Source organism: Callithrix jacchus, chromosome 14 (genome assembly GCF_049354715.1).
Source record: "Callithrix jacchus isolate 240 chromosome 14, calJac240_pri, whole genome shotgun sequence".
Lineage (NCBI taxonomy): Eukaryota > Metazoa > Chordata > Mammalia > Primates > Cebidae > Callithrix > Callithrix jacchus.
Genome location: NC_133515.1, coordinates 59,979,272 through 60,000,266, shown reverse-complemented (window position 1 = coordinate 60,000,266; position 20,995 = coordinate 59,979,272). Strand labels below are relative to the sequence as shown.

At 43.2% G+C, this 20,995-nt stretch overlaps 1 protein-coding gene across 19 annotated transcripts in view; it reads left to right on the top strand.

Moving 5' to 3' along the window:
* The window catches only part of SPTBN1 (spectrin beta, non-erythrocytic 1), a 216,361-nt gene that overhangs the window by 60,139 nt on the left and 135,227 nt on the right, over positions 1 to 20,995 (top strand). For 5 of the 19 annotated variants that reach the window (XM_078349342.1, XM_078349344.1, XM_078349345.1 and 2 more), the window contains 3 exons: positions 6,097 to 6,188; positions 8,493 to 8,687; positions 13,163 to 13,280. In XM_078349342.1, coding sequence (XP_078205468.1) covers positions 8,565 to 8,687; positions 13,163 to 13,280 — 241 coding nt within the window. In that variant the 5' untranslated portion in view covers positions 6,097 to 6,188; positions 8,493 to 8,564. The remainder of the gene's footprint in view (positions 1 to 6,096; positions 6,189 to 8,492; positions 8,688 to 13,162; positions 13,281 to 20,995) is intronic. The other 14 variants (XM_035272578.3, XM_035272580.3, XM_078349353.1 and 11 more) reach the window with 3 other exon arrangements.

Below are 20,995 nucleotides of genomic sequence, written 5' to 3'. Positions count from 1 at the left end.
GAATTTTGAGTCAACTGTATACAGCTGTATCAGGCCTTTTTTTTTTTTTTTTTTTTGAGAAGGAGTCTTGCTCTGTTGCTCAGATTGGAGTGCAGTGGCACGATTTCAGCTCACTGCAACCTCCACCTCCTGGGTTCAAGCAATTCTTCTGCCTCAGCCTCCTGAGCTGGGATTATAGGTGCTGGCCACCACACCTGGCTAATGTTTGTATTTTCAGTAGAGATGGGTTTCACCATGTTGGTCAGGCTGGTCTTGAACTCCTGACCTCATGATCTGCCCACCTTGACCTCCCAAGGTGCTGGGACTACAGGTGTGAGCCACTGCCCCCAGCTTTATTTTTTTCTTTTTTTGTTACAGTTGATGTGTTCCTGTAAAGCTGCAGTACACTGGATTGTTTTAAAACTGAAGACTACTTTTATAATGGACATCGTATGCTTGTGACTTTCCTTGTGTTTGAATTATCATGCTGTAACTTTTCATGTGTGTCTTCATATTTATGAGCAGAGAACTCTGAATGTTTGGGATGGAATCTTGGTCCCTTTTTGGCACTAGCCCCACGAACCTGAGTAACAGTAGTTCAGCCAGTTATTAAGAAACAGTGGTTTCTTGCAGATGCTCCTTTTTGGCAACTGAACAGTTGAGATAGCTGAAGCCAAATTCTCAGACACGCGGTTTGCGCAGTTTGGTACCTTCAGTGTCCTTAGAAGGACTTTTTAAAGATAGCATACCAGCATCCAGTGTACACTTTTTCAAGTCTTTTGTGAGTAAAGTGGGAGGGTTTTAAGTGTTTGCAGAACATTTGGGTCTATGAATTCTACCAAAGTAATTGTTACATAGTTTTCTTCCTCGAAAAGGATTAGCAAATGTTGGTCACCTTCTTCATTTTAATTTATTTGAGCCTTTAATTAAGATGGAGTATTAAGGAAGTGTCTGTATATGTGTGTGTGCATGTGTGTAGTGCCAATGAAAAGTCCTTGTATTCTCTATTTGTTGCTTTACTGTCTGAAATCTGAATAGTTCAGACAAAAAATAATTTTTTTTACAAATTAAAAAGGGAAATCTAAATTTATGTGCATGGAGAAGCACCTTATTAAATGTGCACTCATTCATTAGTAGCCTATTTTAAAAATGTGACTTCCTTGAAAGCGGAGTGTCTACCAGATCTAGGTAAGTCAGAAGAGTATATGTTTCAGGCTTTGTGACTGATGGAGATCGTACCAGAGTGGCAGCTTCAGTTGTCTTTGCCCATGCTCTCGCCTCCCAACCCTCCCTCTGCCACCCGCACAGGAAGCCCATTCACAAACAAATAATTAGCAAGCGCTTAATGTTACCAGGCACCCTGCTATGAGTTATAAAGACAGAGTGATGGGGAAGTGACGTCAAGAGGCTGTGGCTTATTGATGATAAGTAAATAGAAAGTTTGTAATTATGAAGCAGTCTTAGAAATGATAGGTCAGAGGTGCATAAGGTGTCAGAGGAAGTGTATGTGGGCACTATCTAAGGTTGTCTTAATTCAGATCAGATGGTGTTGGTGGTGAGTGATTTGAGGAGACTTCCTGGATGTAGTGATACCTGAGCTAGGATTTGGGGAAAGAGTCAAGAGCTGTTCCAGGTGATAGGTTTGGAGCTGAGATGAGAACATGATTCTTCTCTCTCAGGAGCTGCAAGAGCTTAGGACGTGGATAGTGGGACCAGGCTAGAGAGATGAGCAGTGTCCTCATGAAGAGTCTCATTTTCTCTCCTAAGGGTTCTCGGCATTATTCTGAAGGCATCGGGAGCCATTGGGGGATTTTAGTAGGGGATAAAATGACTGGAATTACATTTTAGCACGGTCCTTCTGGTAGCGTTGTAGGGGATGGATTCAGGGTTACAATGAGAGATGAGGAGCTGAAATGAAAAACTACTGCTGGAACTAACTCATGAGATTTTCAGGAGGTACAAGCAACCTTAGGGCCACCCTGTGGAGGGAGAGGGAGAAATGAAAGGTGACTGCAAGGTGTTTGGCTGGGGCAACTGGGAGAAGCGGGTGTGCCATTCAGTGACGGCTGGTGGAGGAGATGCAGGGCGCAGAGGTGGGGGCTGTGAATTTGGTGTTAGGCCAAGTTAGTGATTGTGAGGAGACACCTGCACCTCGCTGTCCAGGGAGCAGCTGTCAGTACCAGGTAACTCGCACAGACAGGGAAGGGGGTGATGTCACCAAGGGAGATGTTGTAGAGTAACAGAAGAGGGCGCTGGAGAGTGGCCTAGGAATCATTGTTTTTTCCTGGAACAAAAACCTGCTTATCTATCTGGTACCTGTGGCGACTTAGAAAATAGATGTGGCATCTTGGGAAGTAAAAGAACAGAAAAAGTATTTCCCCTCTGGGCTGTGCCAAGTATTGACTTCATGAATTTTAATCAATATAGTGGAGAATAAATAGAATAGTTCTAAAACCTGGAATGGTAACATTCCAGTTTCTTTCCTAATGGTTATGACCTGTGGTAGCTCATGCCACAGCTGTAGGAACCTCTTTGCCTCACAGGTTCAGGATAGTAGTTTCCACATCCATTTCTGCCTTAGTCCACCTGTTTGAAGAAAGGAATTTAATGTCTGCTTATTGAAGCAGAAAATAATAAAGCCTCTGGATTTTCTGTGCATCTTATGGAAAATTCCAGTTCATAGGATATGGGATTAGAAAAGAGTACTTTGAGAGGGAGGATCTTGTCTTTTCTACGTAGTCCTTGTTTTTACACGCGCGTGCGCGCGCACACACACACACACACAGACATTCCACCCCACCCCACAATGGAGAAGAGCGGGGAAAGTAGACATTGAAACTATCTTCTTGAAACCTAGTCACAAAGAACATGGGCATTACCCCTGTCACACACAGGGTATTACTGCTTTTATTCATTCAGAAGTTATTTAATGTGCTCCTACTGTGGTGATCAAGTCCAGTAGAATCCAGGCTCTCACTCTACTAGTAGAGGGGTGAGGGCCTTTCTCTTCGAGGGGAGATGATTCCCTTTTCTTCCTTTTATAGTCCTTTCCCATTTTCCTAATGGTGGAACCACCAGGCAGAGTTCCAAGATGGCCAAGCTTTCCTTCTCTTCCTAATCTTCCCACAGCTATATAAGAAGTACAGATGACTTCATAGCCCACAGAGGCATAGCCAGTAGCACTTTTTAGATAACCTGCTTGGACCCCTGTATGTGTGACATAAACTGTCCTCACAGCTGGCCCCATCCCATGTGGAAGTGGGTTAGAGGATAATGATGTTTGTAGCATGCTGGAGTTTGGAGTCCCCTGCCATGGGCACACTCTTCCATACTCTTGCCCTGACTTGACTTCTTTACCCTCAGGTCACTTTGTTGCTGCTGTTGAGTGCCTAGAAGGGGACCTTTTCATGATGGCTGGAAGTGATGGGTATTTTACCTTGAAATTGCCCTGAAAATAATAAATGGGTTCTATCACTGTAAATAGTCAGTGTTGTCTTTGGACAAAGGACATTGTCTTTGGACAGATGGAGAATATTGAAGAAAAAAGATGTCTCTGGTATCAAATTCTAGACACGTGAGCTGGGTGTAGCGGCTCATGCCTGTAATCCCAGCACTTTGGGAGGCTGAGGTGAGTGGATCACCTGAGGTCAGGAGTTTAAGACCAGCCTGGCCAACATGGTGAAACCCCATCTCTACTAATAATACAAAAATTAGCTGGGCATGGTGGCAGGCACCTGTAATCCCAGCTACTAGGAGGCTGAGGCAGGAAAATCACTTGAACTGGGGAGGCGGAGCTTGCAGTGAGCTGAGATTATGCCATTGTACTCCGGCCTAGGGAACAAGAGCGAAACTCTGTCTCAAAACAAACAAACAAAAAACCCTGTCTCAAATTCTAGACACTTGAGTGAAACAGTTGAATCAAAAGAATAACTCAGAGCATTGCCTTTTTTTTTTCTTGAGACAGGTCTCACTCTATTGCTTAGGCTAGAGTGTGGTGGCACAATCATGGCTCCCTGCATCCTCGATCTCTTGGGCTCACATGATCTTCCCACCTCAGCCTCCCAAGTAGCTGGGACTACAGGCACATGCCATCATGCCTGGCTAATTTTTGTATTTTTTGTAGAGACAGTGAAGAAGGGTGAAGATGGCACCTTACCATCTTTCCCGGACTTGTCTCAAACTCCTGGGCTGAAGTGATCTGGCCACCCTAGCTTCCCAAATTGCTGGGATTACAAATGTGAGCCACTGTGCCTGGCTGATGTGTGTGTGTATGTGTGTGTGTGTATTATTATTATTTTTTTTGGTACACAGACTAATGGATACTTTGGATACTTCCCATTCACCTTTCTGGGTTTCTTGTTTGTTTTTTGTTTTTTCTGAGAGAGGGTCTGGCTGTGTCACCCAGGTTGGAGTGCAGTGGCACAATCGTGGTTCACTACAACCTCTACCTCCTGGGCTCAAGTGATCCTCCTACCTCAGTCTCCCAAGTAGTTGGGACCACAGGCACACAGCACCACACCTGGCTATTTTTTAATTTTTATTTTTGTAGAGATGGGAGTCTCACTGTGTTTTCCAGGCTGGTCTTGAACTCCTGGGCTCAAGTGATCCGCCCGTCTTGGCCTCTCAAAGTGCTGGAATTACAGGCATAAGCCACCGCTCATGGCTTAACCTTTCTGTTTGAAGGAACAATAGCAGTATTTTTAAGGAACACCATTAAGAAAGAACATTAGGGAAAACAGGGCTTTAGTTGTCTGAATGACTCATTTTAAGCTGAAGACAAGGATTAACACTTATTTATTAAGTAATCTGTGGGCTGGGCACAGTGGCTCATGCCTGTAATCCTAGTACTTTGGGAGGCCAAGGCCGGTGAATCACCTGAGGTCAGGAGTTTGAGACCAGCCTGGCCAACATGGTGAAACCCTGCCTCTACTAAAAATAAAAAATTAGCCAGGCATGGTGGTACACGCCTGTAATCTACATCAGCTACTCAGGAGGTTGAGGCAGGAGAATTGAACCTGAGAAGTGGAGGTTCCAGTGAGTCGAGATTGAGCCAGTGCACAAAAGAAAAAAAAAAGGGAAATCTATGGAAAGGAGTTAGTGGTTCAGTGGGAGGAGGAGAGATTCCCAGGTCGGGGCAGGGCCGGGGGCAGGACCAGGACCAGGACCAGGCTGGGCACGATGGATGTTGCAGCGCAGGTATAGCTACCCTGGAGGCTTCTTCTCATTGGTCAGCAGGTGGCACCAAATAGCCAAAACTTATCTGGGGTGAAGCATGCCTTGTTTGGGTTTCACCTTGGGTTGGGTTGGGTTAAATTTTACTTTCTGAACTCTCAGAATTTGGGATTAATAGCACTTTCACATTTTCTCCCTAGAGATAGAATCCTCCAAGGTTGAATTTTATAAAAGTCTTTGATATTGATAATAGTCATGAAAGTTAACTATTCAAGGTCAGATGATTGCATGATAATATTAATTTTCTTTCTTTTTTGGAAGGGGTTATGACTTTGAATGTTAAATCCCACTGTAAGATCATTCAATAGAATATACTTACTGGATTAGGTTTCTGAAATGTTTGTGTTTTTATGAAAGCCTGTAAATATATTGCTAATGTAGGTGTGAAAACTAATCTACCCATGAATGTACTATTGGGATCGATTATGTCTATCTGATGAGAATCCAGGATTTTACTTCCATTCAGGATTTGTCTCTTAGAGCAGAGATGGGTGACAATTTGAGTCACAGATATTGTGGCTCAGTTGTAAGGTGGATTCGGTGCTTCTTCCTCAAGAACATGTGGGATGTGTTGGTGATGTTCTTGGATAGCATGTGAGAAAACAGCTCATGACAGAAGAGCCGGCCGTTGAGTGCTTGTGCCACCGAATAGTCCACTATTTAAGGTGCAGTTCATTTGTTTCAGCTTATTTACCACGGAAACTTGGTTGCATGTAGCATGTGTGGTTATGTGCTAGAATTTTAAAATTGCATTTCAAGCATAATAAATGTTTCTTTTCTGCGTATATGGCTTTATTTTTTGTGTGGTGGCATATGTAGTGGGGAGGAAGCATCCCTTGAATGATCCTTCGTTGGTGCTGAGTCATATGTATCTGGCTTGGTTAGCATGCAGGCTGTGGTGAGGAGGTCTGCTGACTCTGGCCCAGGGTACATCGTGGTGCTCACTGAACAAGGCTTTCACTAAATGAAGCATCCAGGTACAAAAAACCTTATAAGAAATTTTTGAGTTTTAAGATGTTGATAAATAGATATCTTTTTTTCTTGGGATATCTTCATACCACTTTAAAATTAAAAGGGGATTGTCTTTTTCCCCCTTCTTCTTGTATTTGCAGATTTTTTTTTCTTGAGACGGAGTCTTGCTCTGTTGCCCAGGCTGGAGCGCAATGGCTCAATCTTGGCTCACTGCAACCTCCACCTCCCGGGTTCAAGTGATTCTCCCACGTCAGCCTCCCGAAAGCTTGGATTACAGGCATGCACCACCATGCCAGCTAATTTTTGTATTTTTAGTAGAGACAGGGTTTCACCATGTTGGCCAGGCTGGTCTCAAACTCCTGACCTCAGGTGATCAACCTGCCTCAGCATCCCAACGTGTTGGGATTACAGGCATGAGCCACCACATCTGGCCATATTTGCAGATTAACAATTTAATTATATAGCTTTGTATGCCTGACTGAGCCTGAATCCCTGAAGTACAATTTAAAATATGCAGGAATTTAACATCCCTCTAGGCATCAAGCATAGCAGTAGCTCAGTTCCTCAGTGCCTCAGGTCTAGTCAGTTCTCCTTCCAAAGCATATCCACCTTCTAACCACCCCCACTTCGCCACCCCCAAGGCTGCACCACCATCATCTCTGGAGCAGCCTCCCAAGTGGCCCCTGCTTCCATTATTGCCACCTAGAATCTATTTTTCCCGCAGCCCTGGGAAGAATCTTTTACAGATAACACTCAAGGGCAGTATCAGTTATTAGCTTAAAACCCTGCAATTGCTTCCTGTCACACTTGGGCTCACCCACCTTCCTCCCCAGCCTCATCTCTAAGTCTCTCCACTGCCCACCAAACTCAGCCACACCAAAGTCGTGGTTACTTCTGCATGTTGAGCTGTTTCCTTTGCCTGAAACACTATTCTTGATCTGTGTGTGACCCATTCCTCTTGACATTGAGTTCTCAGTTTCAGTACCCACTCAGAGAGGCCTTCCCGGATCACCAGATCTAAAAATAGTCACTCTTATCTATCACATGACTCTACTGTCATTTTTTTTTTTCTTTAAACTTTCTTGCCTGCTCTTATGAGCTTTTTGTCTAGCTCCTACTACTAGGATATAAGCTTCCCTAGAGCCAGGTCCTAGCTGTGTTCGTTTTTATACCTAGCATCTGGTACAGTGCAGAGTACATAGTAAGTCTTCATTGTATTTTGGTTCAATGAGTGAATAATAGCTGTCTTTGGGCCGGGCACGGTGGCTCAAGCCTGTAATCCCAGCACCTTGGGAGGCCAAGGCGGGTGGATCATGAGGTCAAGAGATCGAGACCATCCTGGCCAACATGGTGAAACCCTGTCTCTACTACAAATACAAAAAACTAGCTGGGCATTGTGGCGCGTGCCTGTAACCCCAGCTACTCAGGAGGCTGAGGCAGGAGAATTGCCTGAACCCAGGAGGCGGAGGTTGCGGTGAGCTGAGATCGCGCCATTGCACTCCAGCCTCTGTAACAAGAGCGAAACTCTGTCTCAAAAAAAAAAAAAAATAGCTGTCTTCAAGGGAGAAGCTATGTTTAAAGCTCATCAGCTCAGGATAAAGAATTGCAATCATTTATTGAGCATCTGCTGTGCACTGGTACTGTTCTTGGGTGCCATGTACTTACATCTTCATTTTTTTTTTTTTTTTTGGTACAGAGTTTCGCTCTTGTTGCCCAAGTTGGAGTGCAATGGCGTGGTCTTGGCTCACCACAACCTCTGCCTCCAGGGTTCAAGCTATCTCCCTGCCTCAGCCCCTCCAGTAGCTGGGATTATAGGCGTGTGCCATCAAGCCCGGCTAATTTTTTATTTTTAGTAGAGGCGGCATTTCACTACATTGGCCAGGCTGGTTTTGGACTCCCAACTTCGGGAGTTCACCCACCTTGGTCTCCCATAAGTGCTGGGATTACAGGCATGAGCCACTGTGCCTGGCCCTCCGATAACATTTTTAAATTGCAGAGTTCAAACTTTAGAAAGAAGGAAGAAACCGGTCATTTGGGGGGCATCCATCATCTCATTCAATCCTTTCTACAACCTCTAAAGTATCTTCCCTGTTTACTAGCTGGGGAAACTGAGGCTTAGAGATACTAAGTAACTTGGCTAAGGTCACCCACTTATTATGAGACAGGGCTAAAATCTGAAACCCACTTTGCTCCAGAAGACCTATTTTTGGCAAGCACCATTTTATTTTCTACTCACTTTTATCCCAGTAGGTTTCGTGGGGACTATATACACTTTAGACTCTAAATGTTTTTCCTTTTCTTTTTCATAGAACTCTAAGAAGGAGCTGATGTGGAGGAGAAGCTGAGACAGTTCAAGATGACGACCACAGTAGCCACAGACTATGACAACATTGAGATCCAGCAGCAGTACAGTGATGTCAACAACCGCTGGGACGTCGATGACTGGGACAATGAGAACAGCTCTGCGAGGCTCTTTGAGCGGTCCCGCATCAAGGCTCTGGCAGGTGAGTTTCCTTCTCACCTGTCACAGAGGCCCAGGATGCCTAAGATCAGGATGCCCCTTAAAACCATCCACCCTGTTCGCATGACGCTGTCCTGTTTGAAGGTTGTCTCACCTCTACTTAAATGTGTTCTCTGAGAGCCAGCTGACCATTTTGTAAGATAGTTGGTTCCATATTTGGAGAGCTGACAACTCTAATGGCCAAAATTATTCAGAGTACAGAGTGTCATTTATAGCAATTCAAGCAGAGCTGCCCTAAGTTTGTAAGAATTCTTCTGTTTTTGACAAATCTTAACATTTCAAAATATGGAGGCATACTATTCTTTAGACTCAAAAGTATACAAATTAACTTGTATACTTAGTGCCTGTGACACATTAACTGGTCTGACTGGTACCAAGGTGGGTTAGTATCACATGCATGGATTTTAATCTGAAAAGCAATAGCTTAATCTGGTAGCGGCACAGATAAGTTTGCCATTGGTTCATTAGTTTGTGGAACATGTCTTTATTTTGTGATTTCTCATTCCCTTGTTGCTGATGAACACTCAGAGCACACTTTCTCCATGGCCCTGGTGGGGGTGGGGGTTTTTTACCCTCAAATTGCCCTGAAAATCAGGAAAGGGTTCCCTGGCTCTGAAAACTCAGCTGTACTGAGTATATGTAAACCAAGGATCAAAATGGAGTTTATTCAAGGTCCTGCATCTGTGCTTTGAGATTTCAAATGAAATTTTTATTCCAAATGAGAAAAGTGGTTTTATGATTTTTTCCCTAATGCCTTCAATTGTGATAAGTAAATCAAAGTCATGACTGGAGCAGGTACGTTTACTGCTAATTCTATAACTCACGTTTTTGTTGCCTTTATAATGGATCTGATTATGAAGCATGCATCATTTAGAATCATCTTGATTGTGGACAAAGGAAACCTAACCCAGAGTGGTTTAAGTGACAAAGAGGATTTATTGGTCACACAGTAGGCAAATTCAGTCTTTAAGCAGGACTTACTCCTGGACTTAAATAATGTGACCAGGATCGAGTTTCTTTCTCTCTACTCTTTGGCTTTATTGCTAGTGCAGGCTCTGTTCACACACAGGCTCTATCCTATAGTCTTAAGATAGCTGCCCTAGGCCCCCTAGGTCTATGGACATCCAGCAGAAAAGAGTATGCTTTTCTACTTTCCATGGCCCTGGTATCAGTTTCACTGGCGTGATTCATCATGACTTGGGTCATGTGCCTCTCCTACTGGAGTTGGAGAATCTCATGTGCTCTTGACTTCTAAACAGGATGCACCCCTTAAACTAGTGAAAGTTTGGTCAGTCTCAACCAAACAAGTTGGCTAGAAAGATTGGAATATAACAGGAAAGAGGAAGAGGAGAATGGATGTTGTGGGGAGACATCTTAACTGTGTGCTATAAAAAAAACTGTTCAGCTGCCTTAGGAAAATGTGTCTCTTGAGTGGTGGTGATTTGAAGACCTTTCTTGAGCTTGCCTGCGTGAATGATTAATCAGTCACTCTAAACTTGGGGCTTCATTATCATTCATTAACATGGAACTTTATGGAAATCATGACCCTGGCTTGTGCTAGTAGAGTGATTTGTATTTTAATCTCTCGCCTCTTTTTCTTGAATCTTCATTTGAGTCTTTAGACCAGTCTGGTAGTGGTGGCCAGTTGCCTTTGATCATGAGTCTTTTACTTTCTGATTCCAGGCTATATATTACCTCCTTTTTGTTTTTGAGATGGAGTCTTGCACTGTTGCCTGGGATGGAGTGTGATGGAGGGATCTTGGCTCACTGCAACCTCCACCTCCTGGGTTCAAGCAATTCACCTTGCCTCAGCCTCCCAAGTAGCTGGGATTACAGGCTTCTGCCACCATGTCTGGCTAATTTTTTTCTATTTTTAGTAGAGGCAGGGTTTCACTATGTTAGCCAGGCTGGTCTAGAACTCCTGACCTCTTGATCTGCCCGCCTCGACCTCCCAAAGTGCTTGGATTACAGGTGTGCGCCATCGCGACAGGCTGTATTATCTCCTTTTTAAAGGACCATCTTGTTTGCATACTACAGAACAGTTCCTTGTTCTTTGCATGTGGTCTTTCCTACAGTTTGAGAGGAGAGCCTCCAGCTGTTCTTAGTATCCATCATTTGGCTTAACCTTTCTAGGCTGTTTATCTAGGTCCCTCAATAACTGTAGTCATAATAATAGCAAGCACTCAATCTGGTGCTTACTGTGTGCCAGGCACTGTGGAAAATGCCTGCATATATTAACAGTTAATCCTGTAACAATCATATGAGAGATTATTACTGTCTATACTGTATAGATGATAAAACAGGTTCCAGAGAGATTAGGTAGCTTGCCCAAGGGCGTACTGCTGCTAAGTGGCTGAAGGCATACTGACTCTGCAGTGTATACTCTTTTTCAATATTCAGTAAAATTAAAAAAAAAAAAAGATTTAAAGCTCATTGGTAGTGCTAGTGAGGACATTCAAACATGTTGAAAAGATCTTGGGAATTCTCAGGAAGCATCTGTGGGGTCTGAAGAAACCATGAGGAACTGTGGCAAGGTACTGAAAAGGAAAGGTGCTGCTTCCAGGTTAAATGATATTGGGGTGGGAAGAATTGCATTCAGTGCGTTTACAAGATACCAGGAAAACCGTCTGTTGGAGGAAAGTGATGAAGGAAATTATCTTACTTATCCTTCTTATTCTCTTACTTTCCCTATTCTGTGGGACAGAAAAATCTCTGAGCTCTCTCAAAACTATATGTGGATAGCAGGAGTTAAAAAACAATCCAGCAGTGTCTAGAATAGAATCGTGGTTCGAAAAGTGGAGGGCTTGTTAAAGCACAGAATGCTAGGCCCACCCCCAAAGTTTCTGATTCAGTAGGCCTTGGCGGGGAGGGGTGATCATTTGCCTATTCAACTGGCTGGGTGATACCCTGTCTTGGAGAACACATTTGTGACTGATTCCAGAGTACTGATGGTCATCCGGTCCTCTTCCTTCAGTGTATGAGATCATTTCATCTGGACCCAGCTAAAGTCTAGAAGAAACAAAGTTTCAAACTGGACAGAGTTACCTTAAGGATACACCTGATGTGGGAGTGGTGTGGAAGGCTAACCACCTGACTTTGAGAAAAGGGAAATATCTTGTTGTCCCTTACAGGGGAGTGATGTAGTGATAGGCCCAACAGGAGGGAGTGCTATTGTGAGGTTTCTGCTGAATATGCATGCTCTAATGGGAGAAATCTTTGCTTAGAGCCATAAAAATGTACATATCACATTTACTGTGTCCCTCTAGGGCTTTCAGTAGATATTATCTAATCCAGGTTTCAGTCCGAATTCTGAGGCAGATTTACAAAAGATGCAAGTAATTCATCTTTTCATGGTACAGTTCAACTTGTACTGATGGTGGAACCGCCACCTGTGCCCTTTACTAAGCTGCTTTCCAGGTTTATGTATCTAAGGAAATAGGGTGAGGTAAACTGCTTGTTACTAATTTTCACCCAATTGACAGACATTTCCTATTATTAGGTTGTTACATTTATATATATGTTCTTCCTGTGAGTTGTAAAAACCATTTTTAAAATAACTTTTACTCTACATATCTTCATCTTATTCACCCTCAGTAATTGCCTTTAATTCAATGCAGTATAATAAGAAATATATTTGGTCTTTGTTCTGGGTTCCCAGCATAGAGCTCCTGAAACCCACGGAGTCTCCTGAGTGATGGGAGTGTCTTTTGTTATCCATAAGTGCCCCTTTTCTCACACCTGAGTTTGTGCTAATTCCTTGACTTTGGTGGGGATAGTCTCCTACCCCTAGCTAGCCTCAGGATGATGCTCTGCACCTAAGACAGAGTGATTAGAGGTTTGGAATTTTCAGCACCACACATTCATCTCTGGGGAGGCGGTGTGGAGAGGGTGGGGTCCCCTGAGAGGACATGGAAGCCTCACCCCACCCTGCCCCACCCCAGTACTTTGCCCTATGCACTTTTTCATTTGGCCATTCCTGAGTTGTAGCCTTTATAATAAATTGGCAAACATAAAGGGGAAAATGTTTTCCTGAGTTCTGTGAGTTGTTCTAGCATATTACTGAACCCAATATTATTATTGGGAACCCCTGAATTTATAGCCTGTAGCCTGGGACTTGTAATGGCATGTGATTTGGGGGCAGTCTTGTGGGACCAAGACCTCTATCCTATGGGATTTTTTTTTTCCAAGACGGGTTTCACCATAATCAGGCTGGTTTCGAACTTATGACCTCAGGTGATCCGCCTGCCTCAGCCTCCCAAAGTGCTGGGATTACAAATGTGAGCCACCGCACCTGGCTTATCCTACAATAATGGCAGGTAGATGGTGTCAGAATTGAATAGAATTGTAGCATGCCCAATTGGTATTGGGGAATCAGACTTCTAAGATATTTTGCAGGGGAGTTAGCATATCTGGTATAGTATGCAGCATGTCAGCTGGTTTTCTTGTTTGTTTGTTTAGAGTCTTTCTGTGTTGCCCAGGCTGCAGTACAGTGATACAATCATAGCTCACTACAGCCTTGAATTCCTGATGCCCAGTGATCCTCCTGCCTCAGCCTCTGCATTATATAGCTGGGACTGTAAGTATGTGCCACAAAGCCTGGCTATATCAGTTTTTTTTTTTTCCAGTGTAGAAATCAGGCCTGTGATCACTTGTCAAGTACCAGCTTATCATTCTAAAAATATATCAGCCTGGAATTGGTCATTTGCACTGCTCAGTTCTTTCATTTTCCTTAAACTCTGTTGCTTGAAAATCAGTCTGATTCAGATCTGAGTCACTCATCACCCACTCCAGCTCCTTAGTAGCGGAAACATCAGCCTGATGATCAGGAGAGGAAGCATGGAGAAATTGACCCCAAGCACCTGGCAGGATTGAAAGCAGCAGCTTTTTCTCCAAACAGAGAAAAGTTTCATCTGAAAGCTTCCTCCCATGCAAGCTGAGTGATAAGAAACCTAAACTCTTTAGCTTGTAGAAATTTAAGAGTTAGATATGTTTTAAGAAAATAATTAGAATTAACATTGATTATTTCCATATATTCCAAAATTTTGTTTCTATCCAAAAATATTTATAGATATCTAAACTGTATGAACATGCAATCCTTATTAAAAGTTATTAACATGATCCTTTACATTTTTTATACTATGTCTTTGAAATATACATCTTTTGTATATGTAATAGGCCGGCAAGATATATACTTATTCCTAAAATAGAATTTGGAGTGAAACATGGTAGAAAACATGGGAGAATATGGAGTGAAAACATCAGTACTTCCCCACTTCCGAGGTGTTACTGTTTACAGTTTGGAAGGAAGCTGAGGAGAGCATTGGTCAACCCTGTTAACTAGCACTGTGAGGTCATTTTTGTTTTCTGTAAATGGTTGCCTGTAGTCCACGATGGCAGGCCCACTTTCCTGATCTCTGCTCAGTTGCCTCAGTATTGTGGAACATGCAGTGATTCAAACTAAGCTGGACTTTTTGGAAACCAGCATTTTACTTGAAATAAAAAGAAAACAATTGCACAATTTTTTTTTTTTTGAGGCGGAGTTCCGCTCTTGTTACCTGCGCTGGAGTGCGATGGCGCCATCTTGGCTCACCACAACCGCCGCCTCCTGGGTTCAGGCAATTCTCCTGCCTCAGCCTCCTGAGTAGCTGGGATTACAGGCACGCGCCACCATGCCCAGCTAATTTTTTGTATTTTTAGTAGAGGCAGGGTTTCACCATGTTGACCAGGATGGTCTCGATCTCTTGACCTCATGATCCACCTGCCTTGGCCTCCCAAAGTGCTGGGATGACAGGCTTGAGCCACCGCGCCCGGCCACAATTACACAATTTTAAAGATTACTTCTCCCCTAATTTGTGTTGATTCCACTGTGAGACAAGAAGAGCTCCTTTCTACTTGAGACACAATAACAAAACTAGCACGAATTTCTTTCCTTCTTCGCTATTTCTTGGATAGAAGATTCATTCTTAACATAGACCTTAGAAAGCTCAGCATAGGATTTCTTTTCTTACTGAGAACTTTTACTGTGTCACTTAAAGGAAGCACTTGACAGCGGCTTCTTTTTAGCATATCTGAATTGCCAGCCCAGGGCCATTATTTAGTCAAATAGGGGTTACCTGAACACAAGCACTGTGGTATCATGACAGTCAATCTGATAACCAAGACGGCTGCTAAGTGACTAACAAGGAGTGTCTACAGTGTGTATCCGCTGGACAAAGGGATGATTCACATCCCAGGCGGGATGGGGCGAGATGGTGCAAGATTTCATCACACTGCTCAGAACAGCATGCAATTCAAAATGTATGAATTGCTTATTTCTAAAGTTTTTCATTTAATATTTCCAGACCATGGTGACTGAGGATAACTGAACCATGGAAAGTGAAACCCAGGCTAAAGGGGTACTACTGTGTGTGTGTGTGTGTGTGTGTGTGTGTGTGTGTGGTGTGAAACATTTGACTTTCTAGTGAACGAACAGAGCCAACACATTATTGAATATGTAATCTATAAAATATGGCCTAGAATGATCTAATTAGGAAGAGGAAACTTATTTACGTGAGTCTACCTATGTATACAAGTGCTAAGAAGTTAGTATATGCAATTATTGCTGTAGTAATTTTTTTTTTTTTTTTGAGACAGAGTTTTGCTTTTGTCACCTAGACTGCAGTGCAGTGGCATGATCTTGGCTCACTGCAACTGTTGCCTCCCAGGTCCAAGCCTTTCTCCTGGCTCAGCCTCCTGTGTAGCCAGGACTGCAGGTGACTGCCACCACTCCCAACTAATTTTTGTGTTTTTAGTAGAGACAAGGTTTCACCATGTTGGCCAGGCTGGTCTCAAACTCCTGACCTCAGGTGATCCGCCTTGGCCTCCCAAAGTACTGGGATTACAGGTGTGAACCATCTTACCTGGCCTGCTGTAGTAATTCAGAGGGAATGATCTCTCTCTCTCTCTCTCTCTCCCCCCCATCTCTCTCTCTCTCTCTCTCTCTCTCTCTCTCTCTCTCTCTCTCTCTCTCTCACACACACACACACACACACACACACACACACACCCCAGTCATTTTAAGGGATAGGGTCTGGTAACCTGAAGTGCACTGAAACTTGGAGAGAGGAGGCTGGGACTTGACCCTCGGTGGCTGCTTCATTTTCCACTACAGCAAAACTGAAGAGGCAAGGCCAGGTCTCGTCTCCTTAAAACAGAAAGTCTGCTTTGGGTTGCTCAAGATTGTATATGCTATTTCAGGCCTGGACTCACCGTCTAAATCAAGTTAGGGCTTTTATTTGCACACCTAACATTCTGTTCTGAGGTGACACTTTCCTGCCCTAGGGGAAAAAACAGCTTCTTGCATGGTGGAATAAGTTTTTAAAGAGAGGATTAATGGGGATTTAATAGTTACCCATTCTTTTCCTCATTTACAGTTGAGGCTGTATCCCTAAATTATGCATTATTTGAGATTATTTGTGAAAGGGGTGTGGCCCCTAGCACTTAGTAACTATACTACCATTGTTTGGGAGATATGAATCTGAAAGAGCACTTTATATCCAAGCTGTTCTTGAAAGCTGTTGAGAGAAAGTCTGTTGAGGTCTTTACACATAGTCCTAGATTATACCCTCAATTTATTTTTCATGTATAAATGGCTTCCATAGTTTTCTCACCATAGGAGTGCAGGAATCTTTGCTTTACTTGTTTAGGTGTAATTTTCCTCTGGTTCCTTCCCTTTCCTCCTCTGTCTCTTCACCACTATAGACCCAGTTTCTCCCCTGCTTCTGAAACCTCAGACTCTCTTCTCACCTCACCAGTGGCTGAAATCTCACAGTAGCTGAGGTGAGTGATCCAGGCATAGGAGAACAAGCAGATGGAAGCCTCATGCTTGCAGAGTTTCTGATCTTTACCATGCACTCATGCCCCTTCCTGGCCCAGCCCCCATTCCTGCCCCTCATTTTTTGAGAGCCCAGGTTCTCCTTCTTCAGGTACTTCAGAGAACCTCCTCTTGATCCTCATTTCCCTTTTTGTCTCCTGTTCCATCCCTGCCTTTGTCTGAACTCCTCATTCTCTCCACCCCACCAGAATTTGTTCCTTAAGTCAGTCACTTACTTTTGAGGAGCTCCATCCTTCTATGAGAAGATCTCATAGCATTTATATTGATTTATGACTGAATTTAAGGAATACAGTTGCTCTTTATTTGGGAACTGCCTGTGTAAGCAAGAGGAAACACTTATGTGACCTTTCTGCCTTGTTATTCTTTTCCTGGCTCTGTCTGCATATGTGTTCTCTCACACACACACACACATATCAGCTTTGTTGAAGTACAATGTATATACCATAAAATATACCCCCTTTGAAAAATACAATTCAGCAGTTTTTAAAATATACTCAGAGTTATGTGACAATTACCACTGTCTAATTCCAGAGCATTTTTATTACCCCCAAAAGAACTCCCATACACATTAGCAGTTACTTTCCATTTTCCTTTCCCCTAGCCCCAGGCAGCTATTAGACTGTATTCAGACTCTATGGATTTGCCTGTTCTGGACATTTCCTAAACATTGAATCATGTAATCCGTGGCCTTTTTGTGTCTAGCTTCTTTTACTTAACAAAACATTTTCAAGTTTCATTCATGTGGTAGCATGTATCAGTACCTCATTTCTTTCTCTGCTCTCTTAGATAAGTAATAGTCCTAGATTAGAGAGAAAGCAGTAAAAATACTCTGTAAAAGCTACAACACTATAGTGCTATGATTTTTATATGGAGGTTGCCTGGAAACAGATGGCAGATCTGTTGAGGCATCAGAAAGTACTGTAGGCTGGGCGCAGTGGCTCACACCTATAATCTTAGCACTTTGGGAGGCTGAGGCAAGTGGATCACCCAAGGTCAGGAGCTCAAGACCAGCCTGACCAACATAGAGAAACCCCTGTCTCTACTAAAAATACAAAATTAGCTGGGCGTGGTGGTGCATACCTGTAATCCCAGCTACTTGAGAAGCTGAGGCAGGAGAATCGCTTGCACCCAGGAGGTGGAGGTTGCAGTGAGCTGAGATCGCACCATTGTACTCTAGCCTGGGTGACAAGAGTGAGACTATGTGCCCTCCCCTCCCCCCGAAAAAAGGTACTGTAGACTTAGAAAATTTTTCATTTACGCAGATGTGGTCCTCATAAAGGTCTCCTGGTGGTGTTTGGTGTCTCAGCTGTTTCTATTTGTTGCTGTTATTAAATTCACCTACACTTAACTCCTTTGCTAGTTTTCTACCAAAGTATACCTGTGAGAAAGTACTATCATAGGATGATAAAAGGTAGAAATTTAACTTATCTATAAGGCATTTGCAAAGTTCTGTGTACTTTAAGAATAAAATATGTCCCATGATAAAAGCAAACTGAAAATGACACGAAGTACATTTTTAAATTTAACAATGCAGTTTAGCGATCTAGAATTTTATTTAACCTCCACCATTCAATTTAATTTAACAATGCAGTTTAGCGATCTAGAATTTTATTTAACCTCCACCATTTCAATTTAATTAGGAGAGAAAATTCATGCTAGGTAGATGTTAAATAGTTTCTTCGGTTTTTTGTGATGGAGTTTTTTGTGATGCTAGGTAGATGTTGAATAGTTTCTTCGGCATTTTGATTTTTTTGATGCCAAATCAATTAAAGAAGATAGTTTTGGTTATTAAGCTATAAATTTATCAGCAGTTTTAACATGATCATATTCAACAGTAATCCAGTGAAGAGGGGTCTGGGTAACAGCTTAGCTAAATATTTGGTCTATGTCTAATGATTGACTTCTGAAAAAAATCATGCATAGAAAATTACTTTTGGTTAGATCCTTCTGGTTGTAAGGAATACAGATTCACTTGAGTTCTCGGAACAACAAAGATACATGTGTGGTGGAGATGGGGCAAAAGAAGGAGAGTCTAGGAGCTGTGGTTCATGCCTATTATCCCAGCACTTTGGGAGGCTGAGGTGGAAGGATTGCTTGAGTCTAGGAGTTCAAGACCAGCCTGGGCAACATAGTGAGACCTTGTGTCTCCAAAAAGTAAAAAAAATTAGCTGGATGCAGTGGTGCATGCCTGTAGTCTCAGCTACTTGTGAGGCTGAGATGGGAGGTTTGCTTCAGCCCAGGAGGCTGAGGCTACAGTGAGCCATGATTGTGCCACTGCACTTCAGCCTAGGCGACAGAGCAAGACCCTGCCTTTAAAAAACAAACACAGGCTGCGTGTGGTGGCTTATGCCTGTAATCCCAGCACTTTGGGAGGCCAAGGTAGGTAGATCATGAGGTCAGGAGTTTGAGACAAGCCTAACATGGTAAAATCCCATCTCTATTAAAAATACAAAAATTAGCTGGTCTTGGTGGTGGTGGGTATCTATAATCCCAGCTACTCAGGAGGCTGAGGCAGGAGAATTGCTTGAACCCAGGAGGTGGAGGTTGCAGTGACCTGAGATTGCACCATTGCACTCCAGCCTGGGCAACAGAGCAAGACTCCATCTCAACAACTAAAAACAAAATACATACATACATACAAGAGCATTATTACTAAGTTTCATGCAAATGAGCCCTGTAAAGCTATGTACAGTGGCTGCTGTGGGGCTGGAGGCATTCCTTATATTTCCGATAGGCCCTGTGCCTCGTTCATGGAAATCCTCTACTTAGTATCTGCTCCTTCTTGACTCAGTTCATGTGTGGCTTTGGTGTCCTGTCATTCCACCCCCAGCTCTTGCCTATTCTTCATCTTTTGTCCTCATTGTTAAATGACTAAATATCCTTGTTTCCTCTAGTTCAGATGTCTGTAAGGTTAGGTATGGAGATGGGGTTCTGATTGACTCAGAAGATCTTTTTATACCAGGTCATGGCCAACTGGATACTTAAAATGGCTACTTTCAGAAGAGGTATCCCCAAACATTGGTGAGTAGCTGGAAGCCATATGTACAGAACACATCAGCTCATCCACCCACAGCTCAAAGGGCATCTGACTGGCAGTTGGATGCTATTGTTGGCATGCCTAATGCAGAAGAATTGTGGTGGGGTGGGGGAAGGCATTTTATATTAGGACTTCTGGGGAAAGAGATTGGAGTATCTTGCATGATCATGGGAAGGGCTAAATAGCCAATCTGAGGAAAGGGTGAAGGGCCCCTAGGACAACAGAAATTAAGGCTTTTCATCTCTCCGTCTCTTGTTGTTAGTAACCTCATGTCAGTTGCCTTCTGTCTGTGTCCCTTGTAGGTGGTCTTCTAGATGGCAGGAAACAAGGCTGCCATCTGCTCCTGGGCTTCACTCTCCACCACCTTCCATTTTCTTCTGGTTTCAGTTGGAAATATTAGGGGTGTTTGGGAGAAAGGCTGTAATTTACCAGGCTTTAGTCCAATGTCTAGAGGAGTGAACTGTAGTGTGGAGGGACATAAGAGCATGGCAGCTCTCCCTGGAACCACGTGGAGCTGTTTCCCCCAAAGGGGAAAGGTTGCTGGGAAGATGGCAATAAGTAGCAGTGAATGTTTATAACACATTTTTAGATAGAGTGATGTTCTTGATCCAGAGATAGAGTTATTTTATTTTATTTTTATTATTATTTTTTTGAGGTAGAGTTTTTCACTCTTGTTGCCCAGGCTGGAGTGCCATGGCACGATCTCGGCACACTGCAATCTCTACTTCCCTGGTTTAAGTGTTCTGCCTCAACCTCCCAAGTAGCTAGGATTACAGGCATGTGCCACCATGTCTGGTGGCACATTTTTTTTGTATTTTAAGTGGAGACGGGGTTTCACCATGATAGTCAGGCTGGTCTCAAACTCCTGACCTCAGGTGATCCACCCGCCTCGGCCTCCCAAAGTGCTGGGATTACAGGGATGAGCCACTGTGCCTGGCTGATAAAGACATCTTATAAAATGCAAGGTGATGTTTGCCATTGGTTGCTTATTTAAAAAAAAAAAAGAAAAAGCTCCAGTAATGGACAACTTCTTTTAAGAGTTTTGAATAAACAAAATTAACAAAGAGAAATACACATTAGCATTTCAGTCTTTAGAATATACGTTTAATATGGTGTTACATGTGCACTGAAGTTATTGCCTCGTGAATATGTGTGGTTGTTTGACTGGGAAACAGTCTATCCGAAGCTTGCTTCTTTGGGTTCTCAGGGACCAAGCGTCATTCTTAGAGCATGACAGGTGCTTGGCACTGGAGTGCCATTCTAGATAATTTGTTTTAAGACAGGGTTTCACCGTGTTGGTCAGGATGATCTCGATCTCCTGACCTTGTGATCCACCCGCCTCGGCCTCCTAAAGTGCTGGGATTACAGGTGTGAGCCACCA